The 21156-nt window shown below is 42.8% G+C and overlaps 2 protein-coding genes across 5 annotated transcripts; one reads left to right on the top strand and one right to left on the bottom strand.

Moving 5' to 3' along the window:
• Positions 1 to 1234: 1234 nt before the first annotated feature.
• LOC129838235 (optineurin-like) lies at positions 1235 to 20635 on the bottom strand. 4 transcript variants are annotated; one of them, XM_055905041.1, is made up of 14 exons: positions 20422 to 20635; positions 19357 to 19452; positions 16252 to 16397; positions 15853 to 16049; positions 13898 to 14056; positions 13635 to 13807; positions 13419 to 13566; positions 12720 to 12835; positions 12417 to 12566; positions 12112 to 12196; positions 11825 to 11977; positions 4026 to 4168; positions 3856 to 3920; positions 1235 to 2063 (listed from the first exon to the last, which is right to left on the bottom strand). In XM_055905041.1, exons 3-14 carry the CDS (start codon positions 16391 to 16393, stop codon positions 1942 to 1944), a joined length of 1653 nt encoding a protein of 550 aa, XP_055761016.1. In that variant the 5' UTR covers positions 16394 to 16397; positions 19357 to 19452; positions 20422 to 20635; the 3' UTR covers positions 1235 to 1941. The 4 variants fall into 4 exon arrangements, with proteins under 4 accessions (XP_055761016.1, XP_055761015.1, XP_055761014.1 ...); XM_055905040.1 differs by lacking the exon at positions 19357 to 19452 and having other exon boundaries at positions 20422 to 20634; XM_055905039.1 differs by lacking the exons at positions 19357 to 19452; positions 20422 to 20635 and having other exon boundaries at positions 16252 to 19303.
• LOC129838236 (hemagglutinin/amebocyte aggregation factor-like) lies at positions 7648 to 11485 on the top strand. The gene is made up of 5 exons (XM_055905043.1): positions 7648 to 7997; positions 8260 to 8347; positions 10699 to 10887; positions 11131 to 11283; positions 11391 to 11485. Exons 1-5 carry the CDS (start codon positions 7940 to 7942, stop codon positions 11434 to 11436), a joined length of 534 nt encoding a protein of 177 aa, XP_055761018.1. The 5' UTR covers positions 7648 to 7939; the 3' UTR covers positions 11437 to 11485.
• Positions 20636 to 21156: the final 521 nt, after the last annotated feature.

Raw genomic sequence — 21156 nt, 5'->3', positions numbered from 1 at the left:
TGTGTAGTGACCAAGAAAACGACATTTTCTTGCAAATAATTATATTGTTCGCCTTATTTTATGGTTTCAGTCACTTCTCTAGCTAGCTATCTAAGTTTCTTCAAATTACTACTGAGAAAGAACTGAAATCTGGCGCCAAACGAAGGACCCCTATCAAATTGAATAGTGGCTGCTATTTTGCCTGTCCAAAGAATTTGTGGTAGACGTTTCCACTCACAGATCACCAGGGGTGGAAAAACTAGGTTGACTAGGGATTTTCTCTTTAAATGCGTGAATTAGACTATTTTCCTGTCCTTCTAAACATTCAAAATGTAACGAGTACTTTTGGATGTCAGGGAAAATATATGGAGTAGAAAGTACATTATTTTCTTTAGTAATGTAGAGGAGTAAAAGTTGTCTGAAATACAAATAGTAAAGTAAAATACAGATACCCCAAAAAACGACTTTTCACCGCTGCAAATTACTCGCATATCGCCAATAAAATCCTAGAAAAATGTATACTTAGTTGACATGAACTTAGAAATTATACACATTATTTGATACGTTTATTTCATTTTATTGACTGGTGTCTCTAAAGTAGGCATGGCTCATTTAAATATAGGCAACAGCCGCTGTGCTAATATATACACAAAGTTGGCGAATGTCAACAAACATGGTTTGTGCTATCCGGGATCCGGGATCAAGACAATATTGAATTTGAATGGTTAAGATAAGAGTTAGAGTTAGATTACGGTGAGTCCCAAAGAACCCGGATTGCACTGACGGAACAAACATCTGAAGATATTTAACTAGTCAAATAAGTTAAAAGAACAAATTCTTATTTACAATGACGGCATTATATATTTTTTTAAATGACAAAACACACATCACGACAAGAGAGACAACACAACATGAAGAGAGATTTAAGACATCGCATGGCAACAACACAACATGGTAGCAACACAACATGGTAGAAACATTATTGGACACCGACAACAGCACAAAGGGTAAGAAGGTAGAGACAATACATCACGCAAAGCAGACACAACTGTCAGTAAGTGTCCATGATTGAGTTCTTTGAATTAAGAAATAAAACTGTCCAGTTTGTTGCAACTCGAGCTGCTTTATACCATAGATAAAAAGCAGATTATGTTCTATATCCATGGTGGGTACTCTCATGTTGCATTTTTTCAGGTGCAATCCGAGTTTTATATTCTAGATGTGTGTGCAACAACAAAGACAGACAGACACAGCCTACTGTACCAATAACACCTTTATTACAGATTTTCATTATTTTACAGAATCACAGGATTTGTAAATACATCTGGATACAGAAGTTAGTAGTTAGCTAATACAGTACACACTCCCTTGCATAGTCATACTTCCTGCAGGCTACATAGGTTTAATTATACATGTACAAACCATGACGATGATGGATGAAATGTATGTGCAATATACATTTACAAAAAACAAACTGTCTTGGGCATCCTTCCCTCTGTTGAATTATTCAAAAGGAAATGTCTATGCTGTAATCATAATCTATTCATAACCTTCATCGAAACAGAATTACAGCTTGATTAAATTGAACCACCCGAAAATCCATAATAAGCATTTAATAAACCAAATTGTTTCTTGCTAAAGAGTTAATTCTAAACTATGTGACAGACAGCTGTCATGAGAAAATAAACAAGTTACCAAACTTAAAATACAAATTCCAGTTCTCCATTTATCACCTAACAGTATATTAAACGTGATACATTTTACAGGATGTTTTTCGCCCCTCTAACAAAAAAAAGAATGTGTCTAGTTGTGCACTGTAATAATACATTTTATATTATAGTTCTATGTTCTAAAACATAGACCAGAGCAACATAGCCGTGAACTGCAAAATAAATGCACTTTTTAGAGCATAAAGACTGCATTTTACTCTGCCATAAATGGGATGATGACGATGATGAAAGCTCAGATGATGCAGTCCATGATGTGAATCTGCAGGCTGTCCAGGTCTGGTAGGATCTCGTTACACTTGGGGCAGACGTGCTCCGGTATATTCCCCTGCTGCTGCCAGTCCCTGGCATCACCACCTATCAGACACACAGTGGTATGGTAACGATATTACCCTTATATACAGTCGTGGCCAAAAGTTTTGAGAATGAAAATTTATATTTGTCACAAAGTCTGCTGCCTCAGTTTGTATGATGGCAATTTGCATATACTTCAGAATGTTATATAGAGTGATCAGATGAATTTCAATTAATTGCAAAGTCCCTCTTTGCCATGCAAATGAACTGAATCCCCCCAAAAGATTTCCACTGCATTTCAGCCCTGCCACAAAAGGACCAGCTGACATGTCAGTGATTCTCTTAACACAGGTGTGAGTGTTGACGAGGACAAGGCTGGAGATCATTCTGTCATGCTGATTGAGTTTGAATAATAGACTGGAAGCTTCAAAAGGGGGGTGGTGCTTGGAATCATTGTTCTTCCTCTGTCAACCATGGATACCTGCAAGGAAACACGTGCCATCATCATTGCTTTGCACAAAAAGGGCTTCAGAGGCAAGGATATTGCTGCCAGTAAGATTCCACCTAAATCAACCATTTATCAGATCAACAAGAACTTCAAGGAGAGCGGTTCAATTGTTGTGAAGAAGGCTTCAGGGCGCCCAAGAAAGTCCAGCAAGCGCCAGGACCGTCTCCTAAAGTTGATTCAGCTGCGGGTTTGCGGCACCACCAGTACAGAGCTTGCTCAGGAATGGCAGCAGGCAGGTGTGAGTGCACCTGCACTCACAGTGAGGCAAAGACTTTGAGGAAGGCCTGGTATCAAGAATGGCAGCAAAGAAGACACTTCTCTCCAGGAAAAACATCAGGGACAGACTGATATTCTGTAAAAGGTACAGGAATTGGACTGCTGAGGACTGGGGTAAAGTCATTTTCTCTGACGAATCCCAATTCCGATTGTTTGGTGCATCTGGAAAAAATCTTGTCCGGAGAAGACAAGGTGAGCGCTACCATCAGTTCTGTCATGCCAACAGTAAAGCATCCTGAGACCATTCATGTGTGAGGTTGCTTCTCAGCCAAGGGAGTGGGCTCACTCATAATTTTGCCTAAGAGCACAGCCATGAATAAAGAATGGTACCAACACATCCTCCGTGAGCAACTTCTCCCAACCATCCAGGAACAGTTTGGTGACGAACAATGCCTTTTCCAGCATGATGGAGCACCTTGCCATAAGGCAAAAGTGATAACTAAGTGGCTTGGGGAACAAAACATCGATATTTTGGGTCCATGGCCAGGAAACTCCCCAGGCTTTAATCCCATTGAGAACTTGTGGTCAATCCTCAAGAGGCGGGTGGACAAACAAAAACCCACAAATTCTGACAAACTCCAAGCATTGATTATGCAAGAATGGGCTGCCATCATTCAGGATGTGGCCCAGAAGTTAATTGACAGCATGCCAGGGTGGATTGCAGAGGTCTTGAAAAAGAAGGGTCAACACTGCAAATATTGACTCTTTGCATCAACTTCATGTAATTGTCAATAAAAGCCTTTGACACTTATGAAATGCTTGTAATTATACTTCAGTATTCCAAAGTAACATCTGACAAAAATATCTAAAGACACTGAAGCGGCAAACTTTGTGGAAATTAATATGTGTTTTTCTCAACTGTACACACACACACACACACACACACACAGCATAAATTATGTAATTATCATTGTTGTAAATAATTTGAGATGGGATGAGGAGGAGCAGAGTGTTTGTGATAGAATTAATACGAGATAACTTTTAATTGGCAGAAAACAATATGATGTGCCCTGGCTTGAGCCCTGCTCTCTCAGCAAGGTGAATGACTTAAAGCAATGTACTGTCCTGTACCTCTGGCTCCCTGCATGTTGCCTCCACGTGGCATGTGTCTTCTCTGCATATCGCTCAGAGATTGCCTACAGAAACTAGTTGTAGTCAGGCGGTGGATCCAAAATGGCAGTGAACGTAACCTAATATGACCAGTCTGTGATCATATTATCAATATGTAATCTGATGCGCACCTGCCCAGTGAGTCCACCTCGTCCTGTAACTGAGTGTTCTGTTTCTTGACAAACTCCAGCTGAGCAAACAGACGTTCCTTCTCCTCGTGAATCTTCTCCCGAGCTGCTCGCTCTGCGTAGAAGTCAGAGGAGTACACCTCCGCCTGGACAAAAAAAAAGCACACACACATTATTTAAAATGACACATATTTTCACAGATGGGGACACACAAAACATTTGTCTATACGTGTCAATGATTACAAGGCGTGGTTGTATTGTTGTACAGATTAATGTGAATCCATCAACAGAATGTAGTGTATTGGTTAAAAATGTTCACATTCAATGTTCTTTAAAATGTTGTAGAAGGGGGATCACGTGACCCCTGAACGAGATGGCCGCATGAACTAAGAGCTCCGCACAAGTAGTTTCCAATTCCTAATCTTACCTCCACTTCAAGTTTAAACTTCTTTAGCTTTAGTCAAAAAGTCATGGCGGTGACATCACAGGTGACATTTTTACCTGGACTCGAGCATTAGCGGCGGAAAAAGCTAGCACCATTAGCCAGGAGCAAGAGGACCCCCAGCACCCTCCCAGGCCCAAACTCACGCTCTGTCGAAGACATCCATTCTGAGCTGAGATCCCAACGTACAGAACTCAAGATTAAATTGGATGCCATTAACTCTCAGCTCAGTGCGATAGGGGGCAAGGTGACAATCCTGGAAAAAGCTTTGCCTGACAACAACAAGAACCTTGACGAGGCAGAGGGGCGAATCCTATCCATGGAAAACTTATTGACAGACGCCATGGAAACAATAGCATATGCTAAAAAGAAAATAGAGCATCTGGAAGAGAAAACAGAGGACCTGGAAAACAGGGGGCGAAGGAATAATTGTGTTCTATTAAATCTGGGCGAAAAAGGAGGGAAACATGCCACTGATCCGCTACCTGCAAGACAAACTTCCCGAGTGGCTCCACCTGTCCACCAACAGGCCCATAGAACTCGAGAGAGCTCACCGAGCACTGAGGCCCCCACCAGCAGCCAGACAACCACCGCGCCCAATCACCATACTTTTCCTGAGATTCACCGACAAGGAACGAGTCCTACAGGCGGCGAAAACCAACACCATTACAGTGGGAAACACCAAACTCACTTTACACCAGGACCTGTCAGCTGGAATATGCCGAAAGCGGCGAGAGTTTGACGAGGTGAAGAAATACTCCATTGACCGAGGCATCTTTAGGGGATTCAAATACCCAAACGAGCTCAGGATTCTTCACCAAGGAGCCCTGCGACACTTCAAAACGCCCGAAGAGGCAAAACGTTTTTTGAAAGACAATCCTGGTCAATGAGAAATGGACCAATGACTAAATGCGATTACTGTTATTACTAAGGCGTTCGACAGGATGGAATGGAGCTTTCTGTTCTCAGTCTTAGAAAAGTTCAATATGGGCCCAAACTTTATTAAATGGATTAAATCACTATACTCTCATCCAAATGCCGTGGTGACTACTAATGGCCTGAACTCTGAGAGATTCCCTTTGGGACGGGACACAAGACAAGGGTACTCGTTGTCCCCCCTGCTCTACTTGTTGGGGGCGGAGCCTCTGGCAGAGTTGATAAGGAGCAATCCAAGTGTTATAGGTGTTTCTGCAGGCGGCCTGCAGCACAAGATTTTGCTTTACGCGGATGATGTCTTGCGCTACATATCCAACCCTGAGAAATCCCTCCCATTTTAGACACAATTGCTCAGTATGGCAAGTTTTCAGGTTATAAGATAAATTTTAACAAATCCACTGTCTGCCCTCTCAATATTACACTCACCAGCTCTATGAGGACACTATGTCCATTCCAATGGAAGACACAGGAGTTTCAATACCTTGGGATTTTCATAACACCAGATCTGAATAGCCTTCAAGGAAAATTGTCTTCCACTCCTGGATTGAATCAAGAACGATCTCCAAACCTAGATCTCCCTCCCAATTAGCTTAGTAGGAAGAATTAATGTCATCCGTATGAACATCCTCCCTAGACTGAACTATTTATTTCAGATGCTCCCATGCTATCTCCCAGTGTCCTTTTTCAAAACAACTAACCAAAGCATCACCAAATTTATATGGGGCAATAAAAATCCTAGGATCAAGTTCTCCACTCTATCGAAACCTGAATCTAAGGGTGGTCTTGCCCTTCCCTCCCTTCAATTGTACTACTGGTCTGCCCAAATCTGCAACATGCTAACATGGATCACAAACAGACAAGAGTCAAAGTGGATTCAGATAGAAGCCTAATCCTGTGGTTCATTGCCACTAAGCTCAATTATATTCATTAATAACTTTAGTGAAATGGGGAACATAGCCAAAACCTTTGATTTACAGCACCCTACTAGCGTGGAGGGACTAAGAAATACCTGGGCATTTCCTCCCAAATATGTTGTCACTCGCCTATAGTAGGCAACCCACACTTGCCAAAAGCCCTGAGGGATGCCAACTTTAATCTTTGGCATACTCTAGGAATCAGGACCTTTTCAGACCTATTTAATCAGAAAACCATTACACCTTGAAATCATTTCAAGAGCTCTTCAGTGAATTCAATGTTTAATTAAAAATTAAAAAATATCTTCAAATTAGACATGTCCTTTCCTCATTTACTTCCAAGAGGAGGTTTAGAACTCAGTTGAATTAAGTTGAAACCCTTCTTGTCACAGCACAATCCAGTAAAGGCTTAATATCTTATCTATAGACTCATTTCTGAGAAAGGGGGCTCCTCCTTTACTCCTTTGAAAATAATCTGGGAAAAGGACCTTGGTCTGACTATCAGTGATGAGTTATGGGCGGAGGTTTGCGACAGGGTATACTGCTCCTCTACTAATGTAAAAATGAAATAATCTAATTACACATTTTTGTACAAATTGTATTACATTCCCTTGAGACTCCATAGAATGAAAACAGACATTTCTCCTAACTGTAAAAGATGTACCTCCGAAAGTGGAACCTATGTGCATGTATTTTGGAGCTGTAGAGAGAGTGCCAGATTTTGGCAATCTATACATACTGCTGCACAGAAAATACTAGATGTACAGTTTGATATGACACCGTGTATCTATCTTCTTAATGCCTAGCAGGACTTTGTTCTTGATCCTGACAGAGAAAATGTGTTTATGACTATCACATACTTTGCTAAGAAATGTATTCTAATATTGTGGGCTTCTAATACTTCTATATTTAAAATGTGGATTGACCAGATTGTTGACTTTCTCCCTCTTGAAAAGCTCACTGATGACCTCCACAAGAGACGGCCCAAGTTTGATAGACTCTGGTCTCCACTACTCAACTATATTTCAAATTGGACAGAGTGAATGGGGTGATTAGGGAAATGAGCAGATACATGTTGTGTAAGGTGCTCTAAAAACTAATTATTTGCTCGTCGTCTCAGCTAAGAATCTTGATAGTGCTGCTGCAAGTTTTATATATATATTTCTTTTTTAATAATTATTATTTGTGTGTGTGTATGTATGTATGTGTGTGTGTGTGTATATATATATATATATTTTTTTTTATATATTATTCATTTTAATTTTAAAGTCTGTCACATCTGTGAATGTGGAATGTGTTTTGTTGGTTGATTGAAAAACCAGAAAATGTAATACAACTTTAAATTGTTTTTGTTGTTGTTGTAGAAGTATGGAACAGCCAACCAATAAGCCCCTGGGGGGGAAAAATACATTTTTTAAACCATAAAGTTAAGAGGGATAATTCATGAACAATGTCAGTTGTGCAATAACATTTCTCAGAAACAAAACTTGGAATAATGCCAGCAATACAAACACAAAAATTACCCAAGTACATGGCCCAAAAACACTGCTTGGGTGTGCCTCTATAAATTGATCATTTACTCTTGCTTGTGCTATTGTGTTAAGACCACACGTCTCAGAGAAGCCATGAACGGACCCAAATTCTATATTCTTCTTCTTGCTGGTGTCTTGGTCAACGGGCAAGGTAGGCTGTTGTTTTAAGTTGTAGGCTGAATGAAGTGTTCATTTCTTTGTAAAACATTTATAATTGGCTTACAGCCCAAATACATGAATAGTGAGTAACCAAAATGTCTAGGAGGCGCAAACTACCATTACCATATGATTACGCTTTTTGCACTCAATTTACATAATTGTTTTTACTATTTTTTTTAAACACTTCCTTTAGGCAATGATGCTGTATTACAGTATATGTATTCAGTTATTGTGCCCTTGCTTGTGTGTTGCAGGGAAAATTGGAACGGGATGGGAAAACCAATTTGACCAGCCCTTACATTTTAACTGCCCTTCAAGACAATCCATCTCTTACATAAAAAGGTGAGAAAAGGCACTAAATTTGCCTACTATCAATATTCTACCAAAGTGGAATACCTCATCGTTAGTGCTGTTCTACTTTTCATCACCAATTATGAACAAAATGATCTCATTATGCTGCATAGACCAGTAAGTGCCAGTGTTGTGTTCGAGACCACCTAAAGCGAGACCGATTCAAGACCAAGACTTGAGCAAATCAAGTCCGAGTCAAGACCAAGACCGGAGGGTGGGCGAGACCGAGTCAAGACCAGAAAAATGCGAGTCCAATTCAAGAACATGGTTGTAATTGTGTCAAATCACCACCACAAGAGTTCAAAATGTCCAGTATATCTGTGTTCATATTTCAGAACAACAGATTCTTTAGACATATAGAAAAGTTTGAAAAATGCATGCTGAGAGAAATTAGAGCCGCTCTACAAATATTACTAACTCAAACACATTTGGGAACAATGGCCTTCCAAGCCTTTAGACAAGGGCTAAGGATTTATAAAATAATGATTATATAACATGATAATTATTATTTTCAATTTTTCTAATTTAATCTCTTACATTTTTGTTGGAAAGGAAAGGTTTAACACTAAAAGAGAAAAATCCAGATTGGATATTTTTTTTTTGCTGGTCTCTGGGGAGATAAATCTAGCCAGCCAAGTCATCCTATGCCATCAGAAGCTAGATAAAGGCATATGCCATTCAACTGTTTTATGGCAACATTTTGGAGTGACAGTAGAATCAACCAATCACATTTTAAATTAATGTGTAGGACAGTTTTTACAAAAACTTCTGCCTTGAAGGCCAACAGGTCACTGTGCAATAGCGAGCAGTAGTTTTCACCATGGTCTAGCTTTTGTTGTCGGCTAGTTTGCAGCAGCTGCAGCAGGTGTTATCAAAGAGGAGATTGTTGCTAATTTGTTAGCTTCTCCCTTTTCAAGAAAACGTTCAACAAGTTATGTTTCAAATGATCATCTGGTGAGTGAAACTGTTTTTTATTGCAGTGCGTTTGCTGTTGTTAGTCATCTCTTAGAAAATAACTTGTGTGTGAAACACTGTTGCATTTCAAGTGGAACTGACAGCATTTTAGCAACATGAAATCTTATTCAAATCTGTTCATATACACCCCCAGGAAGAATATTACACAAAAAACTTTTACAAGCAACCACTTAGATGGTAAATTTCACGTTTTAATAAATTCTTAGAATGTTTGAGAATGACGTATACTAAGGCATCTGTGAAAATGATATAGCAATATTAAGTGGGAAAGAGGCCGTACGTTTGGAAAATAGACACTGCAGTAAATAAAACCAAATAAAACCATCTGTCTTGTCCAGGACCGGAGTCAACACAGACCGGTGCGCTATAGCCAATCAGAGCTACAGTAGGCCTTTATACAAACAAGCCATTTGTCACACAGACCTTCCATCATTCACTTTGAGCTGGACTGTGTGTTTACAGGAAGTTGCAAGTGTGACTTTAGATCATTAGAACGCATTCACCAAATGCCACAAAATACACCTGAATGGATTTCTGCAAATATGTAAATACCACAGGAGTCCTGTTACATTTGGAAACTTTACAGTCCTCTTGATCAAACCACCATGAAAAGGTAGGCTCTCTCCCCCTCAGTTATGCACATCAACAACTAATCCTAGCCAGAGCAAGATGAGCTAAAATCTAACGAAGGAATATTAGATAAACTCTCAAACTTTCTCAGCTAGTTGGCAGTCAAAATTGCACTGATAAACGATGAGGAATTGTAGCCTCCACGTCCTTCTGCAGCTTGCCTGCCAATGCATGCTTGTCCCAACCAAGCACACACACATCAGTAGGGATTAAGAAGTGAGTATACGCAATGCCCCATACAGCTTATACCTGCACTACACCACTGGCCCTTTGTGTTTTATAAAAAGTCCACCCTCCTAAATGAGTGCACTAGTATTACAGTTGCTGTCCTTTTAGAATCACGGACCTGTCACACACTGAAGGCCTATAGGTTCAACACTGTGCAAATATGTCTATAATAGATATAAAGACTTAAGAGACTGTATTAAAATGTTTCAAGAAAGGAATGTATATATTTGGCCTGGTGAAGTGGTTTTATGTGGTGACTGAATGGAAGCTGATAGAGTTTTTTACTCTGCTGGTTTCGGGAAGAATAGAATGAGTCCTCACTGTCCTAGACCGAGTACAAATGTATCCGACACCAAGACCGAGACACTCAATATCTGGTCTCGAGTACTACTAGGTGCACTGCACTGTTGATACTGGGCATATCAACAAATTAAACCTTCAATATATGTTTGTTTTCAAATCAATTCAACCATTAATAGAGCCATGACAATGCACATCTCTCATTTCAGTCAGCATAACAACGCCTATGAAGACCGTTTGTGGGGCTTTGCGTGCAAAGCCACGTTTGTCTCAGAGCCCGAGTGCCACTGGTCTCCTTACGTAAATGACTTCGACCAGGAGTTCACCTTTGAATGCCCCAAAAACAATGTCCTCACCGGGATGAACAGCTACCATTCCAACCGCCATGAGGACAGAAGGTGAGAAGACCTCACCGTTTACCAGATCCTATGTTCAAATAGTAGCTGTTTATTTTTTTCAAATACTTTGAGAGGTTGATTTAGCCTGCTTGGAGTGCCATATGAGCAGCACTTGCACTTTTGGGGCTATTTCATTGGGTCAAATGCAGCTGAAGTATTTGAAAGAAAACAAATATTTGAATCCAGGTTTGACATAATCCTGACTGTGATCCGTGTGTTATACATGTATGATTTCCATCACAGGTGGAAGTTCTACTGCTGTCGAGTCAACAGCTACTGTAACCAGGAGTGTCAGTGGACCCCCTACGTCAACGACTTTGATGAGGTCATGTCTTGGCAAGTCCCAAGCCTGAACTACCTAGTTGGGGCCGGAAGCTACCATTCCAATCCTCATGAGTGAGTACAATGTGTGTGTGATTTTGGTGGTGGCGGGGGGGGGGGGGGGGGGGGGGGGGGTTTCAACAACAAGAATGTTTACCTCAAAATGTATTGTGGATTTTCAGAGATCGTCGCTGGAGATACCGGTACTGCACACGGACAAACTGCTGATATTACAGCTGATTATTCCATTCTTGAATAAAGATTGCCTATTGCCTTCTTTCTTGTGTTTCATTTCATAATTTTTCCCCCATTGCATATTCATATCAAGCCACTGAGTCGGAGTAAAAGTAAACAAAAATGTTATTTAAAAATAAAAAGCTGCACCTATTTCACTTTATGAAAATATAAGCTGTTAAACTTTTTTGGGAGGGTACTTAGCCTTCATTTAACTACTGGTTTAACAAAGAAACTTCCTTCACTGACAGTCACTTTTAAGTTGCTGTATAACTCCAAAATGTTCACACAGAGTTCAGTGCAATTCAATTAGAATGTTTGAACCTTTTTCCAAGTGTGAGAACACACACAACTAGATGGAGAACACACACAGAAAACCTACCTGAGCCTGGAACACAGAGATGGTCTCCAGCTCCTTCTCCTTCTGATATATCTCCTGCTTCATAACATCTATCTGCTGTTGCTTAGCAGCCAGGGCCTTCTCTGCTGCGTCCAGTCTGGTCTGCAGGTCTCCCACCTCCTTAGTGACAAGTGGCTGGAGGCCACACAGAGGGCAACGGTCAGATTCATCACATTCACCACGCCATACCATTTTGACAAAGGACAAAACAGTGCAATGTGCCAAACTAGACTGATTTCTGTTTAACAGAGGCTAAGTAGTGTGGTCACCTCTCTGTTCTTGCTCTCTTGCTTCAACTCATTGTAGTCCTCGAATAGCTTGGTGTAGGCATCCTTCAGCTGGGTCAGGTTAGTCCTGAGGAGGGGCAATTGACTCATGATGACTAAGGAGTATTTAGATATAGAAACTCATGGCACTGACCAGTGGAAACTGATAGGGGGGAGTGGGATGATTTCAAAAGAGGAGCAGGGAATTTATGTCCCAAGACCCCACCCAAGGGGCCCAATGCCCAACAGTGTCAGAGGGAGTAGGCATATGTCAGAGAGTGTGCGTGCATGCTTGACTGCCGTCCCACCTCTCCTCTCCAGCCTTCCTCTGCTCTAGCTGGCTCTGGGCTTTCATGCTGTCCACCTGCAGCTTCAGTCGGTCATTCTCACTCTGTACCTCCTGCTTCTCTACCAGCTGGGCTGTCAGAGTCACCACGTCGCGCTCCACATCCCTACATCTACAGAGAGAGAGGGGGATGGGGCGATAGAGAAAGATAGAGGGATAGAGGCAAAGCGAAAGGGTGGTATTGGGGGGAAGGGAAAGAGCAAAGGTTAGCATAGTTTGCACATTTTCATTGTCTATGTAGCCCTCTCCTCTCCGTCTCTCTCACCTGTCCTGCAGGTTCTTCTTCATGCCCTCTGCCTCGCCCAGTTTGCTCTGAGCCTGCTGTAGCTCATTAAACAGGGTCATCATCTGAGCCTTCAGATCCTCCACCTCTGACGCAGCCTGACACATAACAGTCAACAGTCCAACAAACTGACAGTTCTGATCGAGAAGCTAAGGGTTAGGACATTGTAATGGGGAAATGTAAGATGAATAAAGTTAATACCCAGTTAAGAGTAATTAACAATGCTAAGCATATTTATGTTCTCTTTCTGTAATACACATGATTTCCAGTGTTTTATTTGGGAAACTTTCTGGTTGATGGTCACTAGACTTGATACTGAATGTTATGGATTGTTCATATCTGATAGTGATTGACACCAGACTGGAGGTATGAGGACAGAGGACACTGATTGTTATTGTTTTCTGGGACACTGATTCTGTAGCAGCTGATGTTGTGACTTCCTACAAGACTCTCCGCAGGTGTTTACAGAACATTGGTGCTGTGAGATTAGAATATAAGGGCCTGCTTCTCTGCTGGATGTGTCTCCCTGTTGCAACTGTATTAAACCACATTGATTTACTTTATCTGTAACTTCTTTAATTCACCATTACATATTGTACATTAATACATTTCAATCTCATTAACTTCCCTGTTCTTACAGGGTGAGAGACAAGCTCTTACCCAGCCTATCTGTGCACCTACCTTCTCCTTCCCAGAGTTCTGTTGGGGCTCCGCCTCTGGTTCAGTACCACATGCTGTGGTGGCTAGTGCTGGGGAAACCACCTCTGGCAGTAGTGAGGTCTGTGTGGAGCTCTCCGTGTTAGTTTCTTTCCTCTCCAGCTCTGTGATTCTGAAAGACATAGGAACATAAGTCTTCGATTCCACCCAAACATAAGCCCAGGCAGAAATGCAGCCTACCTGGATTTGGTAGCCTGGAGCTCGATTTGTAGCCATTCCACCCTCTGGGTCTCCTTCCTCAGGGACTGGAGCAGCTGGCTGACAGTCAGCTCCTCAGACTCCTGCCTGGATACACTCATGTCATACCTGGGGTCCCTTTCATTATGATACAGGTCCTTTCCAGTATCCTCTCTCTACACACACCACACACACACAGTAGTGCTAAAGTCAGGACACACACCCTTATAATATGGATGGATGGAGTGAGTGAGTGAGTTACTCACAGCAATCCTGATCTCTATGAAGGAGTCGTCCTCTGACCCCTGACCTGTCTTGAGCTGGAGTTCAGAGTTCATTGCCACCAGGTCACTCTTCTCTGCCTGCAGACGCACCAGCTGGGCACGCAGCGCCTCCAGTTCTGCATTCTGATTGGCTGTCTCGGCCTGGAGGTGACACAGCACAGATAAGACAAAAGTCTGCCCAGCATTATACCCATTCACACACGTGTGTGTATGTATATACACACACACACACACACACACATATATATATACACAAGAGGTCTGTAATTTTTATCATAGGTACACTTCAACTATGAGAGACGGAATCTAAAACAAAAATCCAGAAAATCACATTGTATGATTTTTAAGTAATTCATTTGCATTTTATTCCATGACATAAGTATTTGATACATCAGAAAAGCAGAACTTAATATTTGGTACAGAAACCTTTGTTTGCAATTACAGAGATCATACGTTTCCTGTAGTTCTTGACCAGGTTTGCACACACTGCAGCAGGGATTTTGGCCCACTCCTCCATACAGACCTTCTCCAGATCCTTCAGGTTTCGGGGCTGTCGCTAGGCAATACAGACTTTCAGCTCCCTCCAAAGATTTTCTATTGGGTTTGGGTCTGGAGACTGGCTAGGCCACTCCAGGACCTTGAGATGCTTCTTACGGAGCCACTCCTTGTTGCCCTGGCTGTGTGTTTTGGGTCGTTGTCATGCTGGAAGACCCAGCCACGACCCATCTTCAAAGCTCTTACTGAGGGAAGGAGGTTGTTGGCTAAGATCTCGCGATACATGGCCCCATCCATCCTCCCCTCAATACGGTGCAGTCGTCCTGTCCCCTTTGCAGAAAAGCATCCCCAAAGAATGATGTTTCCACCTCCATGCTTCATGGTTGGGATGGTGTTTTTGGGGTTGTACTCATCCTTCTTCCTCCAAACACGGCGAGTGGAGTTTAGACCAAAACGCTCTATTTTTGTCTCATCAGACCACATGACCTTCTCCCATTCCTCCTCTGGATCATCCAGATGGTCATTGGCAAATTTCAGACGGGCCTGGACATGCGCTGGCTTGAGCAGGGGGACCTTGCGTGCGCTGCAGGATTTTAATCCATGACGGTGTAGTGTGTTACTAATGGTTTTCTTTGAGACTGTGGTCTCAGCTCTCTTCAGGTCATTGACCAGGTCCTGCCATGTAGTTCTGGGCTGATCCCTCACCTTCCTCATGATCATTTATGCCCCACGAGGTGAGATCTTGCATGGAGCCCCAGACCGAGGGTGATTGACCGTCATCTTGAACTTCTTCCATTTTCTAATAATTGCGCCAACAGTTGTTGCCTTCTCACCAAGCTGCTTGCCTGTTGTCCTGTAGCCCATCCCAGCCTTGTGCAGGTCTACAATTTTTTGCCCTGATGTCCTTACACAGCTCTCTGGTCTTGGCCATTGTGGAGAGGTTGGAGTCTGTTTGATTGAGTGTGTGGACAGGTGTCTTTTATACAGGTAACGAGTTCAAACAGGTGCAGTAATACAGGTAATGAGTGGAGAACAGGAGGGCTTCTTAAAGAAAACCTAACAGGTCTGTGAGAGCCGGAATTCTTACTGGTTGGTAGGTGATCAAATACTTATGTCACGCAATAAAATGCAAATTAATTACTTAAAAATCATACAATGTGATTTTCTGGATTTTTGTTTTAGATTCTGTCTCTCACAGTTGAAGTGTACCTATGATAAAAATTTGGCAGTGTATCAAATACTTGTTCTCCCCACTGTATATATATAAATAAAAATCAACACCCCATTGTTATTTTCCAAGTCTCTTCTTTTGTTATACAAAATCTAGCTAAAACTACAGACAATCATCCATCCTCCAAACATTAATTTCTCTATTAATAAGCTGAATGTCTGGTCTAGCCAGAAAACAAACCTTGTGAACATTAGCCTTCCCTTTCTCTCACCTGTCCCTTCCCTTCTCCCTCCAGCTCCTCCACCTTCATGCTGAGCTCCTGGTTGTGCGAGGAGAGGGCCTCCACACGGCCGCGCGCCTCATCAAGCCTCCCCTCCAGGAAGTCCTTCTCCTCCCTCTGCTTATCCCTCCACACAGACAAACCCTCAAAACGCTCCTTCATCGACATGTTAGTCTGCTTCAGCGCCTCTACAGGGGAAGATACACAGAGAGTACATTACTGTAAAACACACAGAAACACACACTGACAGAGCAGTCAATAACATAATCAGCCATTGCAAGACAATCAGAACCTCATTTGCCATAACATCCCAATGTCTCCGACCCATACAATAGATTTTCAATAAGCCTTAAGGCTGAACCACATTCTGGTCCCCTCTCCATGTCTCACCCTTCAGGTCTCGGTTCTCCTGGATGAGGCGGTTCATCTGCTGCAGCGTTTCCTCCAGGGTGCCTGTGGTGGGGCTGTGGCCTGGGTGAGAGCCAGGACCCCGGGAGATGTCCCCGTTCACCATGGGGGAGCTGGACGCCATCACTCTACAGCAAGGTGAGGCGGTGTGGAGACATGCAAGTGGACAATACATTCTCAGACCATGGAATACACTAGAATGAGAATAGGGACTCTTGATTCTAGGGAAGGCCCGTGCTAGGACAATCACGCTATATATTCTCTAGAGCTGCATGCATCAAAACAGCAAACACCACACGCCTTGTCAGAGGTGTGAAGGAATACTATTGCACGATGACTCATGTACACTGGGCAATATCCGTTATTGAATAATCTTATCAGCAGCTGTCATGTGTTAGGCAGGTCCTCACAGTGCCCACCAGAGAGAGGCCAGCAGCCTGCCTGAGTGGGCTGGCCACTTTGGATGTCATTTAATAAACTGATTGTATATTGTAGCGATGTTAAAGCAACACCTAGGGAACTCTTCAAGCGGTTCGGACCTTTTGGTGTAACGGACCTCCTCGTGTAACTCACGTGTTTCACTAGCGCTACAGAAAGGATTCAAATAATCAACTAATCATCAAGCTTTGGGCAAAAACCAAAACGTGCACCCCTTTGTGTTCCAAGGATCGAGTTTGGGAAACACTGGTTAAATGTTAAGGCACGTGTCAAACTCATTCCCTGGAGGGCCGATTGTCTGCTGGTTTTCACTTCTCCCTTGTACTTGATGAATTAAGGTCACTGATTAGTTAGGAACTTCCATCACTTGGTTGTAGGTCTTAATTGCACACAAATTGAAAGGAGAAACCAAAAACCAGCAGTCACTCGGCCCTCCATGGAATGAGTTTGACACCCCTGTGTTCATGTTCTAATTTTAAAAATGAATCTCTCCAGAAATAAGACTCTCACTTTTTCCGCCTGTTATAGACCCCCTCAGCTCCCAGCTGTGCCTTGAACACAATATGTGAATTGATTGCCCCCCATCTATCTTCAGAGTTCATTCTGTTAGGTGACCTAAACTGGGATATGCTTAACACCCCAGCAGTCCTACAATCTAAGCTAGATGCCCTCAATCTCACACAAATTATCAAGGAACCCACCAGGTACAACCCTAAATCCGTAAACACAGGCACCCTCATAGATATTATCCTGACCAATCTGCCCTCCAAATACACCTCTGCTGTTTTCAATCAGGATCTCAGCGATCACTGCCTCATTGCCTGCGTCCGCTATGGGTCCGCGGTCAAACGAACACCCCTCATCACTGTCAAACGCTCCCGAAAAACACTCCTGCGAGCAGGCCTTTCTAATCGACCTGGACCGGGTATCCTGGAAGGATATTGACCTCATCCCGTCAGTAGAGGATGCCTGGCCGTTCTTTAAAAGTAATTTCCTCACCATCTTAAATAAGCATGCCCCTTTCAAAAAATGTAGAACGAAGAACAGATACAGCCCTTGGTTCACTCCAGACCTGAATGCCCTCAACCAGCACAAAAACATCCTGTGGCAGACTGCACTAGCATCGAATAGTCCCTGTGATATGGAACTTTTCAGGGAAGTCAGGAACCAATACACGCAGTCAGTTAGGTAAGCAAAGGCTAGCTTTTTCAAATAGAAATTTGCATCCTGTAGCTCTAACTCCAAAAAGTTCTGGGACACTGTAAAGTCCATTTCCTCCTGGCTACCCCAACCCCAGCCAACCACTCCGCAACTCCTGTAGCTACTTGCCCAAGCCTCCCCAGCTTCTCCTTCACCTAAATCCAGATAATAGATGTTCTTAAAGAGCTGCAAAACCTGGACCTGTACAAATCAGCTGGGCTAGACAATCTGGACCCTCTCTTTCTAAAATTATCCGCTGCCATTGTTGCAACCCCTATTACCGGTCTGTTCAACCTCTCTTTCGTATCATCCGAGATTCCTAAAGATTGGAAAGCTGCCGCGGTCATCCCCCTCTTCAAAGGGGGTGACACTCTAGAACCAAACTGTTACAGACCTATATCAATCCTGCGCTGCCTTTCTAAAGTCTTCAAAAGCAAAGTTAACCATTTCAAATCCCACCGTACCTTCCCCGCTATGCAATCCGGTTTCCGAGCTGGTCACGGTTGCACCTCAGCCACGCTCAAGGTACTAAATGGTATCATAACCGTCTTCATCGACCTGGCCAAGGCTTTCGACTCTGTCAATCACCGTATTCTTATCGGCAGACTCAACAGCCTCGGTTTCTCAAATGACTGCCTCGCCTGGTTCACCAACTACTTCTCAGACAGAGTTCAGTGTGTCAAATCGGAGGGCCTGTTGTCTGGACCTCTGGCAGTCTCTATGTGGGTACCAGAGGGTTCAATTCTCAGGCTGACTCTTTTCTCTGTATACATCAACGATGTTGCTCTTGCTGCGGGTGATTCATTGAGCCACCTCTACGCAGATGACACCATTCTGTATACATCTGGCCCTTCTTTGGACGCTGTGTTAACAAACCTCCAAAAGAGGTTCAATGCCATACAAAACTCCTTCCGTGGCCTCCAACTGCTCTTAAACGCTAAGAAAACTAAATGCATGCTTTTCAACTGATCGCTGCCCGCACCCCCCGACTAGATTCACTACTCTGGACAGTTCTTACTTAGGTATTTGTAGTTGTCCACATATTCTAGGTGTCTGGCTAGACTGTAACCTCTCCTTCCAGACTCATTTTAAACATCTCCAATCCAAAATTAAATCTAAAGTCGGCTTCCTACTTCGCAACAAATCCTCCTTCATTCACGCTGCCAAACATACCCTCGTAAAACTAACTATCCTACCGATCCTCGACGATGTAATTTACAAAATAGCCTCCAACACTCTGCTCGGCAAACTGGATGCAGTCTATCACAGTGCCATCCGTTTTGTCACCAAAGCCCCATATACCACCCACCACTACGACCTGTATGCTCTAATCGGCTGGCCCTCACTACATATTCTTCGCCAAACCCACTGGCTCCAGGTCATCTATAAGTCTTTGCTAGGTAAAGCCCCGCCTTATCTCAGCTCACTGGTCACCATAGCAGCACCCACCTGTAGCACGCACTCCAACAGGTAAATCTCACTGGTCATTCCCAAAGCAAACATCCCCTTTGGCCGCCTTTCCTTCCAGTTCTCTGCTGCCAATGACTGGAACAAATTGCAAAAATTGCTTAAGTTGGAGACTTATATCTTCCTCACTAACTGATCGATGTAGTTGTACACAGCCCATCTGTAAATAGCCCATCCAATCTACCTACCTCATCCCCATATTGTTTTCATTTACTTTTTTGCACACCAGTATTTCTACTTGCACATCATCATCTGCATATCTATCACTCCAGTTTTTATTTGCTAAATTGTAATTACTTCGCTACTATGGCCTATTTGTTGCCTTACCTCCTTACGCCATTTACACACTGTATATAGACTTCTTCTATTGTGTTATTGACTGTACATTTGTTTATTCCATGTGTAACTGTGTTGTTGTTTGTGTCGCACTGCTTTGCGTCATCTTGGCCAGGTCGCAGTTGTAAAATGAGAGCTTGTTCTCAACTGGCCTACCTGGTTAAATAAAAGGTGAAATAAAAAAAATTAATGCAAAATTTTTTGCTTTCAAAAACAACTGGGAACTAGGGGAGGGGGACGAGGTCAAATCATGACGCCAGTGATCTTAAGGTTCTGGAATTCGGCGCTCTAGAACGAGGCCCGAGTTCCCAACTTCCCAGTTGTCATGAAAGCGCTGAAGGCGGAAGATTTTCCAGTCGAGAGTTCCCAGTTGGTTCTGAACGAGGCATAATGTGTTGGCTTTCGCTGGACCTGCGTTTCAGTCCTAGTCTGGGCTAACCCCAAAATTCTCTAAAATAACGTGAACGATCAAAACAGGCTAGACTACCGACTCAGAACATGGGTTGACTGGCATCTGTCAAGGCTAACCTCCTTTTCTCCTACTCCTTTCACATTCTACCTACCTTCGACAATAAAACAATGTACCATATTTGACTACTTCTTCAGCTAGCTTGGGTAAAAACAAGGTGAGAACGAAATCGTAGTTCCCAAACTGTTAGTGCGTCACAATACACCAGGGCCTAACAAATGAATCGCAATTTCAATACTCACACGTGATTAAAGTACACCTTGAAAGAACTCGAATACTTCTTGTTGAAGATCAAACCTTAACACTTCTGTATCGTTTTCTTCTGACTTGTTATTGGTTTACTGCATTTCCTTGTCTTAACGTCACAATAAAGTGTGTGTAAACATTGTGTCACCTGCGGAAATTATCAAATCTTTAATCAGATCGATGGGCTTACGGTGGTTTTCCTTCAAAAGCTGTAGACGCATCTATATAGTTTGCAAGTCAGTGAATATGCTGCGTTAGTGACATCCTCGAACTGGCGTACAGAGCAGCTGACGGTGACGTCATTGACTGCAATTCCAGCGGGTTTTCCCTTTGGGAGTGACCTTGCACTTTTGGGAAAGGAGTGACATTTGCCTGGTAAACCCATTACACCACAGGTGTCAAACTCATTCCACGAAGGGCCGAGTGTCTGCGGGTTTTCGCTCCTCCCTTGTACTTGATTGATGAATTAACATCACTAATTAGTTAGGAACTCCCCACACCTGGTTGTCTAGGGCTTTATTGAAAGGAAAAACCAAAAACCTGCAGACACTAGGCCCTCCGTGGAATGAGTTTGACACCCCTGCATTACACCCTCAATCATTTATTTAACAATTTCATTGGAGAATTGAGAATTTATTCAGCCTATACTGTAGAGTATTTTCACATCAGTCTAATCAAATAGAAAAGCCTTTTGCCTAATTTCCCCACCATCCGCCTACCGCACTATGGCA

The sequence above is a fragment of the Salvelinus fontinalis genome, chromosome 39 (genome assembly GCF_029448725.1).
Source record: "Salvelinus fontinalis isolate EN_2023a chromosome 39, ASM2944872v1, whole genome shotgun sequence".
NCBI lineage: Eukaryota > Metazoa > Chordata > Actinopteri > Salmoniformes > Salmonidae > Salvelinus > Salvelinus fontinalis.
The sequence above is the reverse complement of the archived record's forward strand: the minus strand, read 5'-3'. Positions and strand labels throughout refer to the sequence as shown.

Bases quoted from the DNA above. Each gene is read 5' to 3' on its own strand.
- LOC129838236 (XM_055905043.1), top strand. From the start codon at position 7,940: ATGAACGGACCCAAATTCTATATTCTTCTTCTTGCTGGTGTCTTGGTC. The intron at 7,998-8,259 runs GTAGGCTGTTGT...TGTGTGTTGCAG, and splicing joins TGTCTTGGTCAACGGGCAAG to GGAAAATTGGAACGGGATGG. The intron at 10,888-11,130 runs GTGAGAAGACCT...TTTCCATCACAG, and splicing joins AACCGCCATGAGGACAGAAG to GTGGAAGTTCTACTGCTGTC.
- LOC129838235 (XM_055905039.1), bottom strand. From the start codon at position 16,444: ATGTATTGTCCACTTGCATGTCTCCACACCGCCTCACCTTGCTGTAGA. The intron at 12,836-13,418 runs GTAGGTGCACAG...GTTATGTGTCAG, and splicing joins AGAACTCTGGGAAGGAGAAG to GCTGCGTCAGAGGTGGAGGA. The intron at 12,197-12,416 runs GTGGGACGGCAG...GCCCCTCCTCAG, and splicing joins AGGAAGGCTGGAGAGGAGAG to GACTAACCTGACCCAGCTGA.